This window comes from Bubalus bubalis, chromosome 4 (genome assembly GCF_019923935.1).
Source record: "Bubalus bubalis isolate 160015118507 breed Murrah chromosome 4, NDDB_SH_1, whole genome shotgun sequence".
In the NCBI taxonomy this organism is placed as follows: domain Eukaryota; kingdom Metazoa; phylum Chordata; class Mammalia; order Artiodactyla; family Bovidae; genus Bubalus; species Bubalus bubalis.
The window spans coordinates 110,177,144-110,198,279 of NC_059160.1; the positions used below are offsets into that span (position 1 = coordinate 110,177,144).

At 38.6% G+C, this 21,136-nt stretch overlaps 1 protein-coding gene across 1 annotated transcript in view; it reads right to left on the bottom strand.

Annotated features, from left to right (window-relative positions):
* The window catches only part of OTOGL (otogelin like), a 198,463-nt gene that overhangs the window by 109,799 nt on the left and 67,528 nt on the right, over positions 1 to 21,136 (bottom strand). The window contains exons 17-23 of the mRNA XM_045165523.1: positions 19,845 to 20,022; positions 16,139 to 16,263; positions 12,694 to 12,903; positions 9,346 to 9,511; positions 8,492 to 8,566; positions 5,942 to 5,994; positions 3,955 to 4,117 (exon numbers count right to left, since the gene is read on the bottom strand). Coding sequence (XP_045021458.1) covers positions 3,955 to 4,117; positions 5,942 to 5,994; positions 8,492 to 8,566; positions 9,346 to 9,511; positions 12,694 to 12,903; positions 16,139 to 16,263; positions 19,845 to 20,022 — 970 coding nt within the window. The remainder of the gene's footprint in view (positions 1 to 3,954; positions 4,118 to 5,941; positions 5,995 to 8,491; positions 8,567 to 9,345; positions 9,512 to 12,693; positions 12,904 to 16,138; positions 16,264 to 19,844; positions 20,023 to 21,136) is intronic.

The window sequence follows — 21,136 nt, forward strand, 5'->3', positions numbered from 1 at the left end:
AATCAGTCCTTAATATTCCTTGGAAGGACTGATGTTGAAGCTGAAACTCCAATACTTTGGCCACCTAATGCAAAGAACTGACTCATCGTGACCAAGTGGGTTTTATTCCAGGGATGCAAGGATTCTTCAATATTCACAAATCAATCAATGTGATACACCACATTAACAAATTGAAAGATAAAAACGATGTGATTATCTCAATAGATGCAGCAAAAGCCTTTTACAAAATTCAACATCCATTTGTGATAAAAACCCTCCAGAAAGCAGGAATAGAAGGAACAGACCTCAACATAATAAAAGCCATATATGACAAACCAACAGCAAACATTATCCTCAATGGTGAAAAATTGAAAGCATTTCCCCAAAAGTCAGGAACAAGACAAGGGTGCCCACTCTCACCATTACTATTCAACATAGTTTTAGAAGTTTTAGCCACAGCAATCAGAGAAAAAAAAGAAATAAAAGGAATCCAGATTGGAAACGAAGAAGTAAAACTCTCACTGTTTGCAGATGATACTATCCTCTACATCAGTTCAGTTCAGTTCAGTTCATTCATTCAGTCGTGTCCGACTCTTTGTGACCCCATGAATCGCAGCACACCAGGCCTCCCTGTCCATCACCAACTCCTGAAGTTCACCCAGACTCATGTACATCGAGGCGGTGATGCCATCCAGCCATCTCATCCTCTGTCGTCCCCTTCTCCTCCTGACCACAGTCCCTCCCCAGCATCAGGGTCTTTTCCAATGAGTCAACACTTCACATGAGGTGGCCAGAAAACCCTAAAGACACCACCAGAAAATTACTAGACCTAATCAATGAATATAGTAAATTCAGGATATAAAATTAATACACAGAAATCCCTTGCATTCCTGTACACTAACAATGAGAAAACAGAAAGAGAAATTAAGGAAACAATTCCATTCACCACTGCGACAAAAAGAATAAAATACTTAGGAATAAATCTACCTAAAGAAACAAAAAACCTATATATAGAAAACCATAAAACACTGATGAAAGAAATCAAAAATGACACAAATAGATGGAGAAATATACCGTGTTCATGGATCAGAAGAAGCAATATAGTGAAAATGAGTATACCACCCAAAGCAATCTATAGATTCAGTGCAATCCCTATCAAGCTTCCCATGGTATTTTTCAGAGAACTAGAACAAATAATTTCACAATTTGTGTGGACATACAAAAAACCTCGAATAGCCAAAGCAATCTTGAGAAAGAAGAATGGAACTGGAGGAATCAACCTGCCTGACTTCAGACTATATTACAAAGCTACAGTCATCAAGACAGTATGGTACTGGCACAAAGACAGAAATACAGATCAATGGAACAAAACAGAAAGCCCAGAGATAAATCCATGCACCTATGGACACCTCATCTTTGACAAAGGAGGCAAGAATACACAATGGAGAAAAGACAATCTCCTTAAGAAATGGTGCTGGGAAAACTGGTCAACCGCATGTAAAATAATGAAACTAGAACACTTTCTAACACCATACACAAAAATAAACTCAAAATGGATTAAAGATCTAAATGTAAGACCAGAAACTACAAAACTCCTAGAGGAAAGCATAGGCAAAACACTCTCTGACATAAATCACAGCAGGATCCTCTATGACCCACCTCCCGGAGTAATGGAAATAGAAGCAAAAATAAACAAATGGGACCTGATTAAACTTAAAAGCTTTTGCACAATGAAGGAAACTATAAGCAAGGTGAAAAGGATAGCTTTCAGAATGGGAGAAAATAATAGCAAATGAAGCAACTGACATAGAATCAATCTCAAAAATATACAAGCAGCTCATGCAGCTCAATACCAGAAAAATAAATGACCCAATCAAAAAATGGGCCAAAGAACTAAACAGACATTTCTCCAAAGAAGACATACAGCTAACAAACCCAAAAAAAGATCAACATCACTCATTATCAGAGACATGCAAATCAAAACCACAACGAGGTACCATCTCACACCAGTCAGAATGGCTGCTATCAAAAAGTCCACAAACAATAAATGCTGGAGAGGGTGTGGAGAAAAGGGAACCTTCTTATACTGTTGGTGGGAATGCAAACTAGGACAGCCACTATGGAGAACAGTGTGGAGATTCCTTAAAAAAACTGGAAATAGAACTGCCATATGACCCAGCAATCCCACTGCTGGGCACATACACCAAGGAAATCAAAACTGAAAGAGACATGTGTATGTCAATGTTCATCGCAGCACTGTTTTAATAGCCAGGACATGGAAGCAACCTAGATGTCCATTGGCAAATGAATGGATAAGAAAGCTGTGGTACCTATACATTATGGAATATTACTCAGCTATTAAAAAGAACACATTTGAATCAGTTCTAATGAGTTGGATGAAACTAGAGCCTATTATATAGGAGATGGCAATGGCACCCCACTCTAGTACTCTTGCCTGGAAAATCCATGGACAGAGGAGCCTGGTGAGCTACAGTCCATGGGGTCGCTAAGAGTTGGACATGACTGAGCGACTTCACTTTCACTTTTCACTTTCACACATTGGAGGACATGGCAACCCACTCCAGTGTTCTTGCCTGGAGAATCCCAGGGACGGGGGAGCCTGGTGGGCTGCCATCTGTGGGGTCGTACAGAGTCAGACACGACTGAAGTGATTTAGCAGCAGCAGAGCCTATTATATAGAGTGAAGTAAGTCATAAGGAAAAACACCAATACAGTATATTAATGCATATATATGGAATTTAGAAAGATGGTAATGATGACCCTATATGTGAGACAGCAAACGAGATACAGATATAAAGAACAGACTTTTGGACTCTGTGATAAAAGGCAAGGGTGGGATGATTTAAGAGAATAGCATTGAAACATGTATATTATCATATGTGAACTAGATCACCAGGCCAAGTTTGATGCATGAAACAGGGCACTCAAAGCCGGTGCACTGGGACAAACCAGAGGGATGGGATGGGGAGGGAGGTGAGATGGGGGTTCCGGAGGGGGAACACATGTACACCCGTGACTGTTCATGTCAATGTATGGCAAAAACTACTACAATATTGTAAAGTAATTAGCCTCCAATTAAAATAAATTAATTAATTAATTAAAAAAAAGAATATACAAAAGAAATGCAGTTCGAGTATTTTGAATGCAAAGTGGCTCACTGTCATTTTCCCAAAATCACAGTTGGATCGGGGATAAATGCTAAGTCCATCCTGAAATGAATGCTCCCCTCAATTAATTATAATTAACTGCATTAATTATATCATGTACACAACATATCGTGACATTATTTAGTCATGTGTTCTATGTGGCATGCATCTCACACATATGTGATATGTCCCATGCTGCTACTGCTGCTAAGTCACTTCAGTCGTGTCCGACTCTGTGTAACCCCAGAGATGGCAGCCCACCAGGCTCCTCCGACCCTGGGATTCTCCAGGCAAGAACACTGGAGTGGCTTGCCATTTCCTTCTCCAATGCATGAAAGTGATATGTCCCATGCTGCTGCTAAGTCGCTTCAGTCATGTCCAACTCTGTGCGACCCCGTAGACGGCAGCCCACCAGGCTCCCCTGTCCCTGGGATTCTCCAGGCAAGAACACTCGAGTGGGTTGCCATTTCCTTCTCCAATGCAGGAAAGTGAAAAGTGAAAGTGAAGTCGCTCAGTCATGTCCGACTTTTAGCGACCCCATGGACTGTAGCCTACCAGGCTTCTCTGTCCATGGGATTTTCCAGGCAAGGGTACTGGAGTGGGGTGCCATTGCCTTCTCCAATGCATGAAAGTGATATGTCCCATAAGCACAGACAAATACCTACGGCAATAATCTAGTTACCAGTTCAGAGCTAACCATCAATCAGAACACAATTTTAGCTATTTCTATAAAGAATGTTCTAAGTGCTCTTGTGTTTTCTATCAAATCCTAAACATTCTGTATTATCAAGGAAAATAATGTGCTTACCCTGGAGCACAAACACAGCCACTTATGCAGGGTGACGATGGGGCGCAAGTGAAGTTCATAGCCAAATTTGCACATGTAGTTTCACAGTTTATACCACCAGCTGGTAATTGAGGGTCAGGAAACCTACAGTCGAAATACTGTTTTCCCTCAGGGCAGATGTGAACTTCAGGAACAAGGCACAGACAAAATATGTTTAACTTTGTATTTGCTCCATACACACAATCATATTTACATGCGTTTGTCATTAAAACTCAATTAACTATAGAACACAGTATATTTTACCAGTAATTACTGATGACCCCAGTAATAACTGATTTTACTCTGTGATGTTTGGTTCATGAGCTTAAACCATTCTCTAGCCAGATTTCCTTTAATCACCTAAATTTCCAAAATCTATATTGAGTTTGAAAACTTTAGCTGCCTTCCATAAGAAAACAACTAAACAACTAGTATATACCTTCCTGAAATCAAGAAACAGGGTACTGTGATTAATCTAAACATATATTATCATTTTTTGAAGACTGACAGTACCATATGTTTAAACTTTTACAAAGCTATGTGTTTACAACAAACATGTGATACTTTTAGGTCTTGCTTCATCCCTGAGTCACTATTTATGTTACTCCTTCCTGGTGGCTCAGACGGTAAAGGATCTGCCTGCAATGCAGGAGACCCAGGGAGCCCGGGATCAAATCTGGGGTCCCTGGGTCTCAAGATCCCCTTGAGGGGGCATGGCTACCCCCTTGTACTCTATCCAGTATTCTTGCCTGGAGAATTCCATGGACAGAGGAGCCTGGCAGGCTATAGTCCATGGGGCCACTAGAAGTCAGACATGACTGAGTGACTAACTCCTTTCACTATAATGTGGAAGTGCAGAAAATGGACATAATTACAGGGGCTACATATTGCTCCAGAAAGCTTTTGAGTTCAGAGGGATTGCCATCTCTTATGTGGGGCCAAAAGGAAACTTGGGGATTCCTCTGTGAGAAGCCTGGCCACCTGGGCTTCCTTTTCCTCAATTCTGAGCCACCCGATGCAAATGAATCAAGGCGGGGAGGGCCCAGCAGCTTCCAGATATGTGTGCAGTCCATGAACATACCCTGTAAATAAGCCCTAGACAGCCTGAATCCTAATACACTGAATCAAGGGCATATAATTAATTCAAAGCTAATTTAGAAAATTTATAAATGTGCAAATAAATAACAAAGCAATAGCTCACAATTGGTTTTATCAGCCTACACTCTTGCTACCCATTAAAATCAACAGAAGGTAGCTTTGTTTAGTATTTGCCTAGAATTTCTCCACAGTGACCATACATTTGAGGCTTTCTGTGTGGTGAAAAACAAATAATATAAAGGGTCTCCTAATATATATGATCTTCAGGAATGATATGCAATCATATTTCCAAAAGAGATGGCAGTCAATGTCATTTTACATATCATTGCTAATTGATGGCTAGTCCTAAAGCTTTGCTACTTAAAATGTAGCCCTGAACCCCGTATCATTAGCATCACTTTGGCATCAACAGAAATGTTGCAGGCATCACCCTGACCTACTGAATCAGAATCAATATTTTAACAAGATCCCTAGGTTTTTTGTGTGTACATTCGGAATCTAACAATTGCTGATTGGAGTAGGGTTTCCCAACTGCTGTTGCACAAGTGACTTCCAACAGGTGCCTGGATACATATCCCGAAAGCGTTTGGCAGACCTGAGGTGGTGCTGGGATAGGGAGCATCAGGCAGCCTCCCTGGTTGATCAGCTCTGCCCTAAGCAGCCTTACATGTTCACCCCACACTGTCCAACAAATATTATAATTCTGGAGGTGAAAAAGCTAGGAGGCACCAGAGCACCATGTAGAAAAGCATTCCTAAGGCTATTCTTCCATGTGCATTTGCAAGGAGGGCTGTGATGAATTCATAACTTCTGCCCTAAGAGTAGGGACAGTACTAGAGCCTCCTAAGAAAAACATCTATCTAGATCTTACCAGTAGAGGGCGTTGCTAATTCATCACATTTCACAGTCCCATTTGAACACTGGCTAGTAGAAGTAAACAGATAGTTAATTCATGAAACAAACCTCAAGACTTTTCTGTTTAAAAAACAATATAACATGCAAGAATTGACAAAAAAGATTTTTTTCCCCAGAAGTTTTTGTAAATAAGTTATTGGTTTAGAACTGATTTGAAGAGAGCTATTTCAGTTCAACACATTTTTATCAAACACTGGTATCTGTGTGAGGCACTGTGATTAGCACAGAGAATTCAAAGACCAAAATTCTTAGTCTTTACCCAAGCGCCTACTACTTTCCAGTAGGAGAGAAAGACATACAAATAAATAACTGAGCCAGTGTGACATGAAACATACAAATGTTTAAGATATATTAACACAAGTAAAGCTCGCATCAATGTTTCGAAATCTGTTAGCAATTGACATTAGGGCAGTCAAAGAAGATAAAGTCTGCAAAATTTTGAAGACAGGATGGAGGTTACAATATAGATAAAGTGGGAATGTTGTCACACTGAGTGAAGATGTAGTAAAAAGTCACGTGGAATAGCTTTCTATGCAATGTAACCGGAGAGGCCTTCAGCAAAGTGTCAAAGACCAGCTTCTATTAGGACACTAAGGCTTTATCCCTGAAGTGAGTCACTAAAGACCTTAAACAGAGATGTTATATTGTTGGTTTGAATTCTAGGAAAGTCATTCTGGCAGCAGCGTGGAACAGACAGTGGAGTCATCTCTTAAAACCTGAGTTCCAAAGTCAGGGCATAAGGCAAAAACCAAATTCAGGCAATATGAATTGTGAAAATCACTTAAGGAGTTATCATGATAAGGAAAGATTTTTACACCAATTCTCAATAAGCCCAACATAAACAGTTTTGCCTCGAGCTCTGGACCAGATCATGTTTTCTATATTTGAGCCCAGATGAAGAAGCTGACTAACAGAGAAGGGCCATGTCATACAAAAAATATGCTTCTTCCTCATCTAACACTAGGATGACCCTCAGAAATATGACTCACACTGCGAACGGCAGACAGGAGCCGAGACACAGGGATCTCAGGTCACAGAACCAGGATCTCAGGTCACAGAACCAGATTCTGGGACACGGGCTTTTTAAGAGGAATGGCAAATGAGACCATGGGACAAATGGAATTTTTTTTTCTCACTGAGGTGGGAAGGTTCCTTTGTTTTTGCCAAGTTTACTTAAATTCAATTATGTTAAGTTTAAGAACAATATAGCATCTTGGTAGGATGGAAGGAGACAAAACTAAAGACATCCAGGGAAGAGATGCTGAGAGGCATTGCTAAGACAGTGGTGACAGAAAGGAGGAAATGGATTCCAACTGCATGGAGAAAATAAAATCTAAAGTCATTGGCAGTGTTCTGGGTAGGGGTGTTGAAGAGGAGGAGAGAGTCAAAGACGGCTCCCAGATTTGTGGCTTGGGAAACTCTGGCTAATAGCACAACCTACTGTAGACAGAGCCAAGAGCTGGTTGCCTTTGCATCTCGACTGAGGGAAAGGAAGGGAGATGCACATAGCAGTAAATACAAATTGTGCATAAATAGTATTCTGCCAGGATACAAAATAAGCTGCAAAGCAAAACAGACAACAGAGCAAGCACTGCAGAGCCAGGCTGTCCAGGAATGAACCCTGGCTTTGTTACCAAGGTGCTTAACTGTCTGTGCCTCATTTCCTCACCTGTACACGGGGGCTGCAGCAACTGTACCTGCCTCTTAGGGTTAGAGTGATGGGTGTTTTAATAGATGCAAAACTCCTAGAATGATACCAGGACTACAGAAAGTGTACAGGAAAGGGCAGATATGATTATTGCAATGCTTATTGTTACTACCCTCTTACGTCTGTTCTTATCTGTGGGTTCTATGATGCAACTAAAAGGAGGTTAGGAGTTGGATATAGATTTATGAAGACTGCTGCATGGACATGTCTGCATTTTTAACAGGTTACAACTTGAAGGAGTGTTTTCTTATGAATAAGCATTTTCTCACTAGAATGGCTGTCCTTTGGGAGGCAGCACTCTGACTCCAGAGGGTGACATGGTGAATTCCAATTTGAAATTGCATTTTCTGAGCCACTGGATAAGCCACAAAACTAAAATGCCTCAGTTACCTACAGCATCTGACCATTCATCTCACCCTTAACTATTATTTGAGAACTAAGGTAAGAGCCATCTCACCCTTAACTATTGAGAACTGATCAGAGGCATTCCATTTCACTGTTTGACACTTTAACTCATAGCTCTTTTCTGCAGTTATGAGCACAAGACTTAGGCATTCCATGTTGAAATGAAATATATATATATATATATGTGAGTGTGTGGTTTAATGAACATATGTATATATGTATATATTTGGGTTAAATATATATAAATGTCACACATATGGTTTAAAAGTTTATATATTAAGGTTATCTGTATTTTTCAAATTACGGATGTCATATTTCAATTTATGGATTTGGTTAAGAATTTACATCACTCCAAGTTATTTGTCAAGAACAATCACCGTTACTGAAATCTACCATAAGCCTGAGGGTGTTGGGATGAGCTCTCCAGGTTGGTAAATACTGCCTCTGTAATGACACCGGCAGTGAAATCTGTAAGGGGGGAAAAAAAGGTTAAGTTAACAAAACAGGATATATTTAAGAAAAAAAAAAAAAACACTGAAATTCAAGCAGACCACATGCTGTATTGGTTCTTTTAAGGCACAGTCTAGCAATGACATTACTGCACAAAATTGCATGCAATTCTGTAAAACAAATGTGAAATCTTGTGCAGCTTTAGATTTTGTTTCCCACAACTCATACTCTGTATTGTTTTCGTCACAGTACAGACTATGTTGTCTCTGTCACAAAAATGTCCCTGGAGGCACTTCAGAGAAATACAACCAATCTATCATGTAACTCTATGTAGACAACAAAGTCTTTATGTCATGTGAGATTTGAGAAATCTCTGAATGCTGAGAGACATTACAATCCTGCTACTACAATTTGCCACATGACAAAGAAACATAAACCTTGCTATGATTATTGATACGGCAAAAGCACATGGGAATGAACTTCGGGGTTACTCATCAGATTCCTTAGCTCTTTCTGCAGCGATTTGTGAGCACATACAGGGTTAACAAATAAATACATAAGAGTAAGGGTATTAAGAAATATTAAAGAAACAACTCACAAGCAGATCCTTGCATATATGCCCACTTATTTTATGGAAAAAGTAACATTTAATAGTGGAAAAAATTTATGGTTCTTAGTCGATTAGATTTTTTTTTTAAAAGACGGGGAGAAAAGAAACAGGGACGACAGCCCCTTTATCCTGTAAGGGAGATAAGAGGTTAAAAACTGGATGCTGTCAACCCATTTCTGGGACGTACATGGGCACACAAAAGCTCAGCGTGTCTTCATAGTATTTGCCTTCAGGACAGTTGCAGCCTTCCGCACAGTCATCGTGGCACTGCTCTGGGGCGGAGAGGGAGACGCAGGAGCGGCGGCAGAAGGAAGCGCAGTGATGGTACATCATGCCTTTCTGACACACCAGCCCTGAGGACGGAGAAGCAGCAACTGAGAGAGAGCGCACAGGCCCCAGCAAGCTGTGGTGGGAGACGAGTCCATGATAGACACAGATCACGAAAGCAGAAGGTCTGCCACACCAGTAAACCGAGAACACTACCGACTGCTCTAACATAAATAAATAAGCAAGCAACTCTTTGTCTCAATAGAAGTTTAACCAGAGAAGAATAAAATTTCTATGTGAACTATATTTAAGTGTGACATATCATATCATTCTTTTACAGCCTGTGCTATAATTTTCTTGATATATTTAAAGTATTTTATCCGTCTAAATAAACCTACTGTCCTCACATTTTAAACTTGTTTACTGCTATGTTGGCATCATCTTCTTTATGACATTATTTAATCCTAAGTAAGCTTTGTCATCTACAAGTAACACAAAACTTGATTTTATTGATCTATGCTCACAGATCCTGTTTTTTGCCTATTAAATCATGTCTATATCTTTGGCTAAATCCTTCCAATTTCTTTTTAGAAAAAAACTGAATTGATTAAAGTAGGCAAACTAAAATATTCTAAAAACACACTTGCACAGACACCTCAGAAATGCTGGGTAAAACAACTGAAATAATGTTAATCGTACAACTGCTCTTGTGAGAAAAAAAAAAAAAAAAGCCGGGGTTGGGGGGAGTGGAAGATAACTTCTTTGGATGACAGTGGTAAAGAGAGAAAAAAAATCCAAAACTTGAAGTAGAGAAAGCGAGGGTGGGTCACAGTGATTTTCGACCTTATATTTAACTCTTAAGGAAATGGAAAATGAAAGTTGGTCCTTCTCAAGGCAAGGAACTGATAGGCTCTTAACTGATGCCTCCAAAAAAATCATCTAACTCAGCTGAAAAGATGGACTACAGCAGAAGTCAGCAAACTTTTTTTGGAATAAGCTAATGGTTCCAGAGAATAGCAAGGAAGATAAGAAAGCCTTCCTCAGTGATCAATGCAAAGAAATAGAGGAACAATAGAATGGGAAAGATTAGAGAACTCTTCAAGAAAATTAGAGATACCAAGGAAACAATTCATATAAAGATGGGCACAATTAAGGACAGAAATGGTATGGACCTAACAGAAGCAGAAGATATTAAGAAGAGGTGGCAAGAACACACAGAAACTATACAAAAAATATCTTCATGACCAAGATAACCATGATGGTGTTATTACTCACCTAGAGCAGACATCCTGGAGTGCAAAGTCAAGTGGGCCTTAGGAAGCATCACTATGAACAAAACTAGCGGAGGTGACGGAATTCCAGTTGAGCTACTTCAAATCCTAAAAGATGATGCTGTGAAAGTGCTGCACTCAATATGCCAGCAAATCTGGAAAACTCAGCATTGGCCACAGGACTGGAAAAGGTCAGTTTTCATTCCATCCCAAAGAAAGGCAATGCCAAAGAATGTTCAAACTACCACACAATTGTACTCATTTCACAAGCTAGCAAAGTAATGCTCAAAATCCTCCAAGCCAGGCTTCAACAATATGTGAACCGTGAACTTCCAGATGTTCAAGCTGGTTTTAGAAAAGGCAGAGGAACCAGAGATCAAATTGCCAACATCCACTGGATCATGGAAAAAGCAAGAGAGTTCCGGAAAAACATCTACTTCTGCTTTATTGACTACACCAAAGCCTTTGACTGTGTGGATCAAAACAAACTGTGGAAAATTCTTCAAGAGATGGGAATACGAGACCACCTGACCTGCCTCCTGAGAAACCTGTATGCAGGTCAAGAAGCAACAGTTAGAACCGGACATGGAACAACAGACTGGTTCTAAATAGGGAAAGGAGTACGTCAAGATTGTATATTGTCACCCTGCTTATTTAACTTCTATATAGAGTGCATCATTTGAAATGCTGGGCTGGATGAAGCACAAGCTGGAATCAAGATTGCTAGGAGAAATATCAATAACCTCAGATATGCAGGTTACACCACCATATGGCAGCAAGTGAAGAAGAACAAAAGAGCCTCTTGATGAAGGTGAAAGAGAAGATGAAAAAGTTGGCTTAAAACTCAACATTCAAAAAATGAAGATAATGACATCAGGTCCCATCACTTCATGGCATATAGATGGGGAAACAATGGAAACAGTGACAGACTTTATTTTGGGGGGCTCCAAAATCACTGCAAATGGTGACTGCAGGCATGAACTTAAAAGACACTTGTTCCTTGGAAGAAAAGCTATGACAAACCTAGACAGCATATTAAAAAGCAGAGACATTACTTTGTCAACAAAGGTCCATCTAGTCAAAGCTATGGTTTTTCCAGTAGTCATATATGGATGTGAAAGCTGGACTATAAAGAAAGCTGAGCACCGAAGAATTGATGCTTTTGAACTGTGGTGTTGGAGAAGACTCTTGAGAGTCCCTTGGACTGCCAGGAGATCAAATCAGTCAATCTGAAAGGAAATCAGTCCTGAATATTCATTAGAAGGTCTGAGGATAAGCTGAAACTCCAATACTTTGGCCACCTGATACCAAGAACTGACTCATTTGAAAAGACCCTGATGCTGGGAAAGATTGAAGGCAGGAGGAGAAGGGGACGACAGAGAATGAGATGGTTGGATGGCATCACCAAATCAATGGACATGAGTTTGAGCAAGCTCTGAGAGTTGATGATGGACAGGGAGGCCTGGCGTACTACAGTCCATGGGGTCACAAAGAGTCGGATACAACTGAGCAACTGAACTGAACTGAATGGTGAATAGTTTCAATTTTTCAGGCCATAATGAACTGAAATGGTGAATAGTTTCAATTTCTCAGGCCATACAGTCTCTGTTACAACTACCCAGCTCTACCCTTGTAGCTAAATATGCAAACATATGGGCAATAAAATTTATTTACAAAATACAGGAAGCCCAGGGGTTTAATTTGCCAACTTCTAGATGAGAAGAAATCTGCTCATAATACAGGAGAAGCCAGGATAGCTACACTCTAATTTTGCTTATGGTAAAAAGAGTCAAAAGGTATTGTCTTATGTAACAGAGCACCAATTTTAAGAAATAAAGTAACCCCCATTTTTTTCATGTTGACACATTATATTAGTATTTCAAATAACTTAAGCAAATGTTGACTTTTTACTTAAAAAAATAGCAGTCATTACAAATGCAAAAATCTCTGAAGTGCTATTTGATCATCTTCATCAGGGCCACTGCCATCATACTCACCACAGAATGAAACCTGAGCTCTGAAGTCGATGGGAATGCCACGCTGGCCACAGAGGTAGGCATAGTGGGCAAGCGCGTTGCACAGGCAGGCGCTTCCACACTTGCAGGCGTCGTGGCGGCACAGCTGATAGTATAGCCCAGGGCTAATGTAGATGTGGCAAGGAGCAAAGAGCTCCTGGTGGATGACATCACAGTGTGCTGCATATCCAACTAACAAAGAAGAACCCCATTAGCGCTTCATTTACTAGTCTAGCTAGTATCAAATACCCCTAAGTATCAAATTCCAGCACTAGCCAAGGCACCTTGCTTTCCTAGAAATACACTGTACTGCGCATTCAATAAGAGTATCTTCAGCTTATACTTCTTTTGGGGGGGCCGGGGGTATTTTCAGTAATATTGGTAACAGCACTTACTCCATATTTAATATTCTTTTAGCAAAAAAAGATATTGTGTCATACCTGAATAACTTGAGTATCAGAAGGGTTCACTGATAGAAGTGGCCTGTTACCCCATTGCCTGCAGATCATCTTGGGAAATCACCCCAATTTTGCTATAAATAATTGATGAGTATTAGAAGGTTTATCTCCAGACAACCATACATGATAAAAGTAGTGTTAGGTTATGGATGTTACAGCAACTCCCTGGGATACATTATCCAGGAAGGACTGGGAATCGTCTCACCCCAGTGGAGTCTCTGAGGTAAATGGCAATGAGGTGGATGCCACATAATCATTGAATGCAATATCCACACAGGCACAGTGCTCAATGTCTGGTAAATATTAGGAGCTCAATACTGTTTGATAAATGAATCTGTGAATAAATGAATAATTAATAGAAATTGATAATGGAGCATATGCTAAAGGTTCTGAGGTACCACTACCAAGTCATTTGAGGGGATATGTGTAATCAGATCTTGAATTTGTTGACTTTTTCCCTTGAGAAAGACTGATCAGATATAATTCTCAGCGGGAGCAACCAAGTTTGACAAAACAATCTAGATTTCATCTTTCTGAAAAAAGCCTAGGGTGATTTCTTGGTGTAATGGACCTCAATTGCATTGATTTCCTCAGGGAAGAAAAATTAATCAGTCTTGGAGTTGTCATTGTCTTTGAGAGACAAGATGAGCTGCTAGAGTTTTAGAATTTTTTTCACTATTAAGGAATTATGCTGAACTTATTTTGTGAAGTATTTTAAAAATATTATTGGAAACACATGCTAATTATGAGTAGTCACCTGAGTATTATATTTTTGTATTGTTAAGAACATTATATATGAAAACAAATGATTTAGACTATGTAACAGTGTACTATTGGCATGCACACTTCCAATTACCAGGATCTCCAAGCAAAGACTTGTATCATATGCTCTAAGGATTTGTAGATCAAAAAATATTTCTACTGACATTAAGTGAAAGGGTGACTCAGAAAATCTTTGTTTAAAAATATCCTTCAGAATACACATTAGAATTGACTTTTGTCTATTTACTTTACTTTCTTGGGATTTTTTGAATTTACCTATTTGAAACTAAAAAAAAAATAGTTCAAGGCAAACATGAAGAAAAAGAATATCTAAAACATATAAGTCATAGAAGATATATGATATGGGGACAAAAGTGATAAATATATATATGTAACAAAATAACAGGTAATAAAGGAAGTCATTAAAGAAACAACCAGAGAAAAACTGAATTCATCAACTGGACTCTACTCCAAATTTTACATGCTGTTTTTTTTTCAAGAGATCAAAAATAATTTAATGAAGAAAACTTGAAATCTAGATAGCTTCCTTGGTAAATTCAATCAAACATTCAATCAAAGTCTAGATAGCTTCATTGGTAAACTCAATCAAAATTTCAATCAAACATGCTGGCCACTTAATTTTAGACTAGCATAACCCTGATACCACAAATCTCACAGACACTGAAAGAAAAATATAAACAAATATCCTTCATAATATAAGTAAAATATCTTCAACAAAATAACAGCAATCTAGTAATACATACAAATGCTAATGATGATGCTAATCCATCATCACCAAATAAGGTTTATCCTATGAATGAAAGTTTAGTTTAGTATTTGAAAATAATCAATGCAATGCAACAGAGTAATGGAATAAAAGATAAGCTTAATAAATAAATTAATAAAAGGTACATACTAATAAGAACATTAAAAATATATTTATTGAATTATCAAGGAAGGAACTGAAAAATTTAGAAACAAACTGAGCAAGAAAAATGAAATGAGAAGGACTAGATCTATTAGTAAAAAGTTGAGGAGAGAATGGGAAGGAAAGTGTTGTTAAATGGAAATGAGGTTAAAAGCATTAAATCATAGAAAGCAAAAGACTCTAGTCTATTCCTCTTACTATAGATAGGAAAAATGACCCAAGATGTTAACAAACTTCTTTAAGTTTAGAAGTTGACCTAGATAAAAAGCCAGTAGTAAAAGAAGATGCCTGGAGTAGGAAATGGGAAACCACTCCAGTATTCTTGCCTGGAAAAATTCCATGGACTGAGGAGCTCTGCAGGCTACAGTCCATGGGATTGCCAAGAGTCAGACATGACTGAGCACCCCCCACCCCCACCCCCCCACACATACACAAAATCAAGATTATCTTGTGTTCTTTCCAGGACACTAAAACCACAAGTTAATAATAAGGACCAAAGAACAATAAACAGAATCCCTCTGAAAAACCACCACAAAATAACAGTAAGCTAGCCAAAATAATTAAAGGAACAATATTAAATTATAAAAATGTCTATTTAAGCATGTACATCAATTTTTTTCACAAAGTGATTTTACCAAAAAAAGTGCCTTATTTTATTGAACAGTAAACCAGCCTTTCCCACGGTCTGCTGTGGCTTTAGTAAAAAAAAAAGCCCAGCCCCAAATTATTGGCATGTGAGTTGCACTATCGCTGTAAACGGAAACTCTGGAGTGTGAGCATCTCACAGCCTTGCACACCTGAAGGCACAAAGCCTTTCCGGATCACTGGCCTCCTGCTTATGGAGCGGTAATATGTTCTGTGAGTAGGAACTCATCATGTGACGGTAATAAACAGGAATTCACATGCACTGTCATGCTGCGGAACCAAAACTGAACATCCCAAGATTATACGAGCATTATAATACTCCAGAGATTTTTCTTTAGCATTTAAAGAATCTGAAATATACAAAATGCTAGGTCACATTTGAGGACGACTGAGGGATTTCTGAGCACCTAAAACAAGGAAATTTATGAATGCAGAATAATAAATGAAATAGTCATCTTCTGGAGTTCTTTTTTAAAGTAACCTAGATTGCATAAAGACGCATATGTATTAAACAAAAATACATAAGGAATGGCATTGATTTATCGTAAGAAAATGAGAATTTAAAATCACTAATTTTACAAAATTACAGTAATAAAGAGAACTTTTTCCTAGGTTTACATGCAGAAAGACTTACTGTTTTGTTGATTAACGTTGCAGGGGTCCACCATAGGAACATGAACAGGTGCAAAACAAGTTGAAGAAACTCTCCATGCATTTGCATGAAGTTGTGGGGTAACTTCTATCATGCCTGATGGAGAACTAGAAAGCAAATATTCTCTTAGTCGCTCCCATTTATTTCCTTCCTTCAGAGTCTTCAGATATTGAAAAAAGAATACTACTTTTTTAATCTACAAGGATATCTTAGAGTTTGAAATGTTTTATTACATTTTAAAATATACATGGTTTTAGCTTCCTGTTATTAAGACTTTATACCATGTCAAATCTTGGACATATATGATTTTATTTAATAATCACTTCAATAAGCCTTGTGAAGAAAACACCTTTATCCCCACTTTAGAGAGAAGGAAAAGCAGAAGCTTAGAGAAAATATTAACGTTCACTCAGCTGGTAACACTCAGTGTCAAAGAGTGGAGATTCAAATGTAATTCACACCAACTTAATGAAAATGCAAACAACCAAAACATCAATGTGTTTAGGGAGGTAGAGGTAGGGAGCTCACATGATTCTTTTCAAGGTAAAGACAAATGTCCTAAACAATATATAGTCTATACTTCTGGGATACTTCAATTTTCATTATGAGGCCTGAAATGCTGAGGTTCCATTATGAAGCTGGGCAAACAAACAAAATGAAAATTGAAGAGAAATGGTATAAGTGGCACTCTTCATCCAAGTTTACTCAACAAACCAAAATGGAATAGAAATATCTACCCTTCAGGCTTATAAGCCACAACAGTGTTTAAGAGTCTGACACTAAAACGATCCCTCCAGTGGTCAAGATTTATTAACTCTTCAGACGCTAGATACTGAGAGACAATCCCTACTGGAACTGGGTCAAATACCATCAGAACCACTTAGAGAATCAGGTTGGACTAGGTTTCCTGTAGGAAGATCTGGCCAAGCAAAACTTTACTAACGCAAGCCATAACTGCATTAATTGCTACAGCATGGCCAAACAGTAGAGCAGCATTTATCTTGGCCCTTTTCGTGTCTTAGTAAGCATAACTACTTGGCTTAGCATTTATTTCAATCACTATTACAAAGCTATACAGAGCTTCTCACCACAGTGACTGAGACAGGAGAAGAAAAGGGAGCCACACAAGTCACTCCACAATCCTTATTCCTTATATCCATTCTTTCCTTCTTTTTAGCTTCCCTCGTGGCTCAGATGGTAAAAGCATCTGCTTGCAATGCAGGAGACCCGGGTTGGATCCCTGGGTGGGGAAGATCCTCTGGAGAAGGAAGTGGCAACCCACTCCAGTACTCTTGCCTGGAAAATTCCATGGATGGAGGAGCCTCATAGGCTACAGTCCAAGGGGTCACAGAGTCAGACACAACTGAGCGACTTCACTTTCCTTCTTTTTCCTATCCCTCAAAATAAAACTATTCTAAACTATATAGAATTATAACAAACACCCAATCCAAAATCTTATTTTGCTCCCAACGAGAACACAAACTCACAGAAATTGCATAACCTGAACTAGGTCTTCTCCTTCTTTGCCTCTCCATCCCTGTCTACCCTACAAAGCACAATAAGATAACTGGTCAAGGTGATGGTGTACTCAGGGTTCCCAGGACGAACTGACTCAGAGCTTGGCTCTTTTATTTCACTTAATTCACTTAAAGTAATAAATATCAAAAAATAGGAGCTAAAATGTAGACCTATTTATTTACGGCATTTCGTTTTACAAAATAGCCTTTCAGTTCACCATGGTTAACTTACTAAAACAAGCCATACAAAATAAACTTCCAAGCAATTAATATTTCACATTCCATTATGTTTGCAGATTCACATTAACTTTTGTGATGCAAGGAATTTTAACTGCGTATGCTGGAAAGCTAAACAATGTTTGAAAATTATCTCTGAAATATTATCCATCACTGTTATCAGGCCTGAATGTTTATACATGGTGCCTTAGAAAGAGGCAGACATATCTACCATCTGTTAAACATTGACTACTAACCCATTCTGACAAACAGGAAGAGAAAGAAAGCTTAATGCCACTCCTGTACATCTTAACCAAGTCACTTAATATATTTCTGTTTCACAAATGTGATAAAGATATCAATATTCTGACCTACCTATAAATGAAACAAAAACCTAAATGACCTAAAAGCAAATAAATTACACATGAGAAAAGATAAAAGAAGCTCTCTTTTGAAATTAAAAAAAATTTAAAGCCCTTTCTCTTTGCTGATGCAATTTTCCTTCTTGGTACTGTATCAAAGGTCCTATCTCTATTCAGCTCAACTGTCTAGGGCATACAAGGTTCTATGCTAGTTAAGAATAAAGAGATTTATTAAGGATGTGGTCTTTATTCTCAAAGCTCTTGCAGTTTCAAGTGGAAATCAGACAAATCAATGACTGATGTTCATAGATAATAGAGTCAAAATTAACTTTGATGGGATATAAACTCACTTTTTGAAGCAAATAATGACTGTATTGGTTTGAAAGATAAATAGGAGTTAAGGAGGAAGATTAGGAAGGGAAAAGAACCCAAAGCAGGAAAAATATGCAGAAGTGCTTTTTTAAAAATGGCATTTGGAAAATGGCTCCTTCAGGAAATGTTCCCTGCCTGCCCAATCCACACTCGCCTACTTAAAATTCTGCTGTGCTACTAGCCACGGCCACTCAGGTCAACACAACTTTTTGGAATTACCTCAGGATTTATGTGTTTGTATGTGTGTGCGTGCATGCATGCATGATTAATACCTTACCTAGAACAAACTGTTTCTTTTTTAAAGACTCTTTTTACCTGGACCTTTTTAAAGTCTTTGTTGTATTTGTTATGATATTGCTTCTGGTTTATGTTTTGGGTTTTTTTTGGCCATGAGGATGTGACATATTAGCTCCCAGTTTTAGGATCAAACCCACACCCCCTGCACTGGAAAGCAAAGTCTTAACCACTGGACCACCAGGGAAGTTCTGAATAAATTACTTCTTAAAGATAGCTATCCCCTCCAGTCTGCAACATCAGCTCCTTGAGAATGGGGACCACATGTTACTACCCTAATTTTCCCACAGTGCTTAGCACAATAACAGGTGTGCAAAGCATTTATATTAAGCTATACTCTGGGCTTTTCTACATGTAGGTGAAAGTGCTTTGTCAATACAAGGGATATAAATGTATTTTATTGCTTTTCTTCCCTAATAAAACACCAACTATGACAAAATCCAGTTAACTGAGATGCCACATGTTGCTTTAGAGATATCACTCATACCAAGTGATATCAATATTATTAAAGTATAATTTACTGTCATTCATTCCAAATGATACTAAGGCTTTTTTTAAGGCAGCAGTTTTTGAAAAATAAAATACTGTTAAGCTTGACAGGTGACAGAGAGAGAATAGTGGGAAGTTATTCCATGGGTAGCCCTCAGGCTCTGAGTCTTGGTAACTAAATTCAGAGTCAGCTCCACTGATTTGAGCTAAGTGATTTTGAGCTATTTATTTGTCACTTTGGTGTTTCAGTTAGCTTCTTTATCTATAAAACAGTGTGACTAATCAGGGGATTGCTACAATATTTAAATATGATAATCCATGTCAAGCTCTTGGAACAGTGATGACTAAGCTGTTATTAGTTAAGTAAACATTTTTAATGTAAGAATTTATATCCTCTAAGTTACTAGTCATCACATCATGTTCAGAGATCATACTTACAGAAAATCATCCCTTATGTTCCCGTTAAATGTGCCACACAGACCTAATGTTCTTCTTTTCCACGCACTAGTTAGCTGAATATAAATTCTTTCCCCATCTACAGCGAACAGAATCTTTAAACCAAATGTGGTTTTTAGAAGAATAAATAAGGATGACAGAGTCTGGATTTCAACAATTCCTGCAGGAAAAGAACATACATAAATCAGCTCTGAGATTCACAGGCAATGCTCTGAAATGCTAATATGCAACATCAGGGATCTGCTTCCAAAAGACTTCTTCCCAGCTCTCTGTGCCCCAGGGCCAATTTTTGCCACCCTGTGCCTGCGTTCTTTTCTTCCATTTCCCTTCTGTCCTTTCTGGAGGGGCGGATAATTTTAACAGAATGTCAGGTTTACGTGTAATTTCAGTTGGCAAGCATCTCATAAGGGGTGAGGGTAGACAGTCAGACATTGTTTTTTTTAATTTATGTATTTTAATTGGAGGCTAATTACTTTATAACATTGTAGTGGTTTTGCCATACATTGACATGAATCAGCCGTGGGTGTACATGTGTCCCCCATCCTGAACCCCCCGCCCACCTCCCTCCCCATCCCATCCCTCTGGGTCATCCCAGTGCACCAGCCCTGAGCACCCTGTCTCATGCATTGAACCTGGACTGGTGATCTATTTCACATACGGTAATATACATGTATCAATGCTATTCTCTCAGATCATCCCACCCTCTCCCTCTCCCATAGAGTCCAACAGACTGTCCTATACATCTGTGTCTCTTTTGCTGTCTCATATACAGGGTCATTGTTACCATCTTTCTAAATTCCATATATATGTGTTAGTATACTGTCTTGGTGTTTTCCTTTCTGACTTACTTCACTCTGTATAATAGGCTCTAGTTTCATCCACCTCATTAGAACTGATTCAAATGTATTCATTTTAATGGCTGAGTAATATTCCATTGTGTATATGTACCACAACTCAATAGTCAGACATTTAAAATCAGATCTATGTTCCTTTACTTGTGTGTGTGTGTATGTGTGTGTGTGTGTGTGTGTTATGGCCCCCAAATTGGTCATGATTCAATAAGGAAGTGGCACTTTTTCAAAAATTCCCCATTCCCTCTAGACATTCAGTGAAAAAGAGAGCACAGCACTACAGAAGCATCATTTTATGAGATATCTTTACAGAAGAGAAACTTGTGTTCAAGATTCATGTTGATGTATGGCGAAAACCATCACAATATTGTGGAGTAATTATCTTCCAATTAAAATAAATTCAGTTCAGTCGCTCAGTCGTGA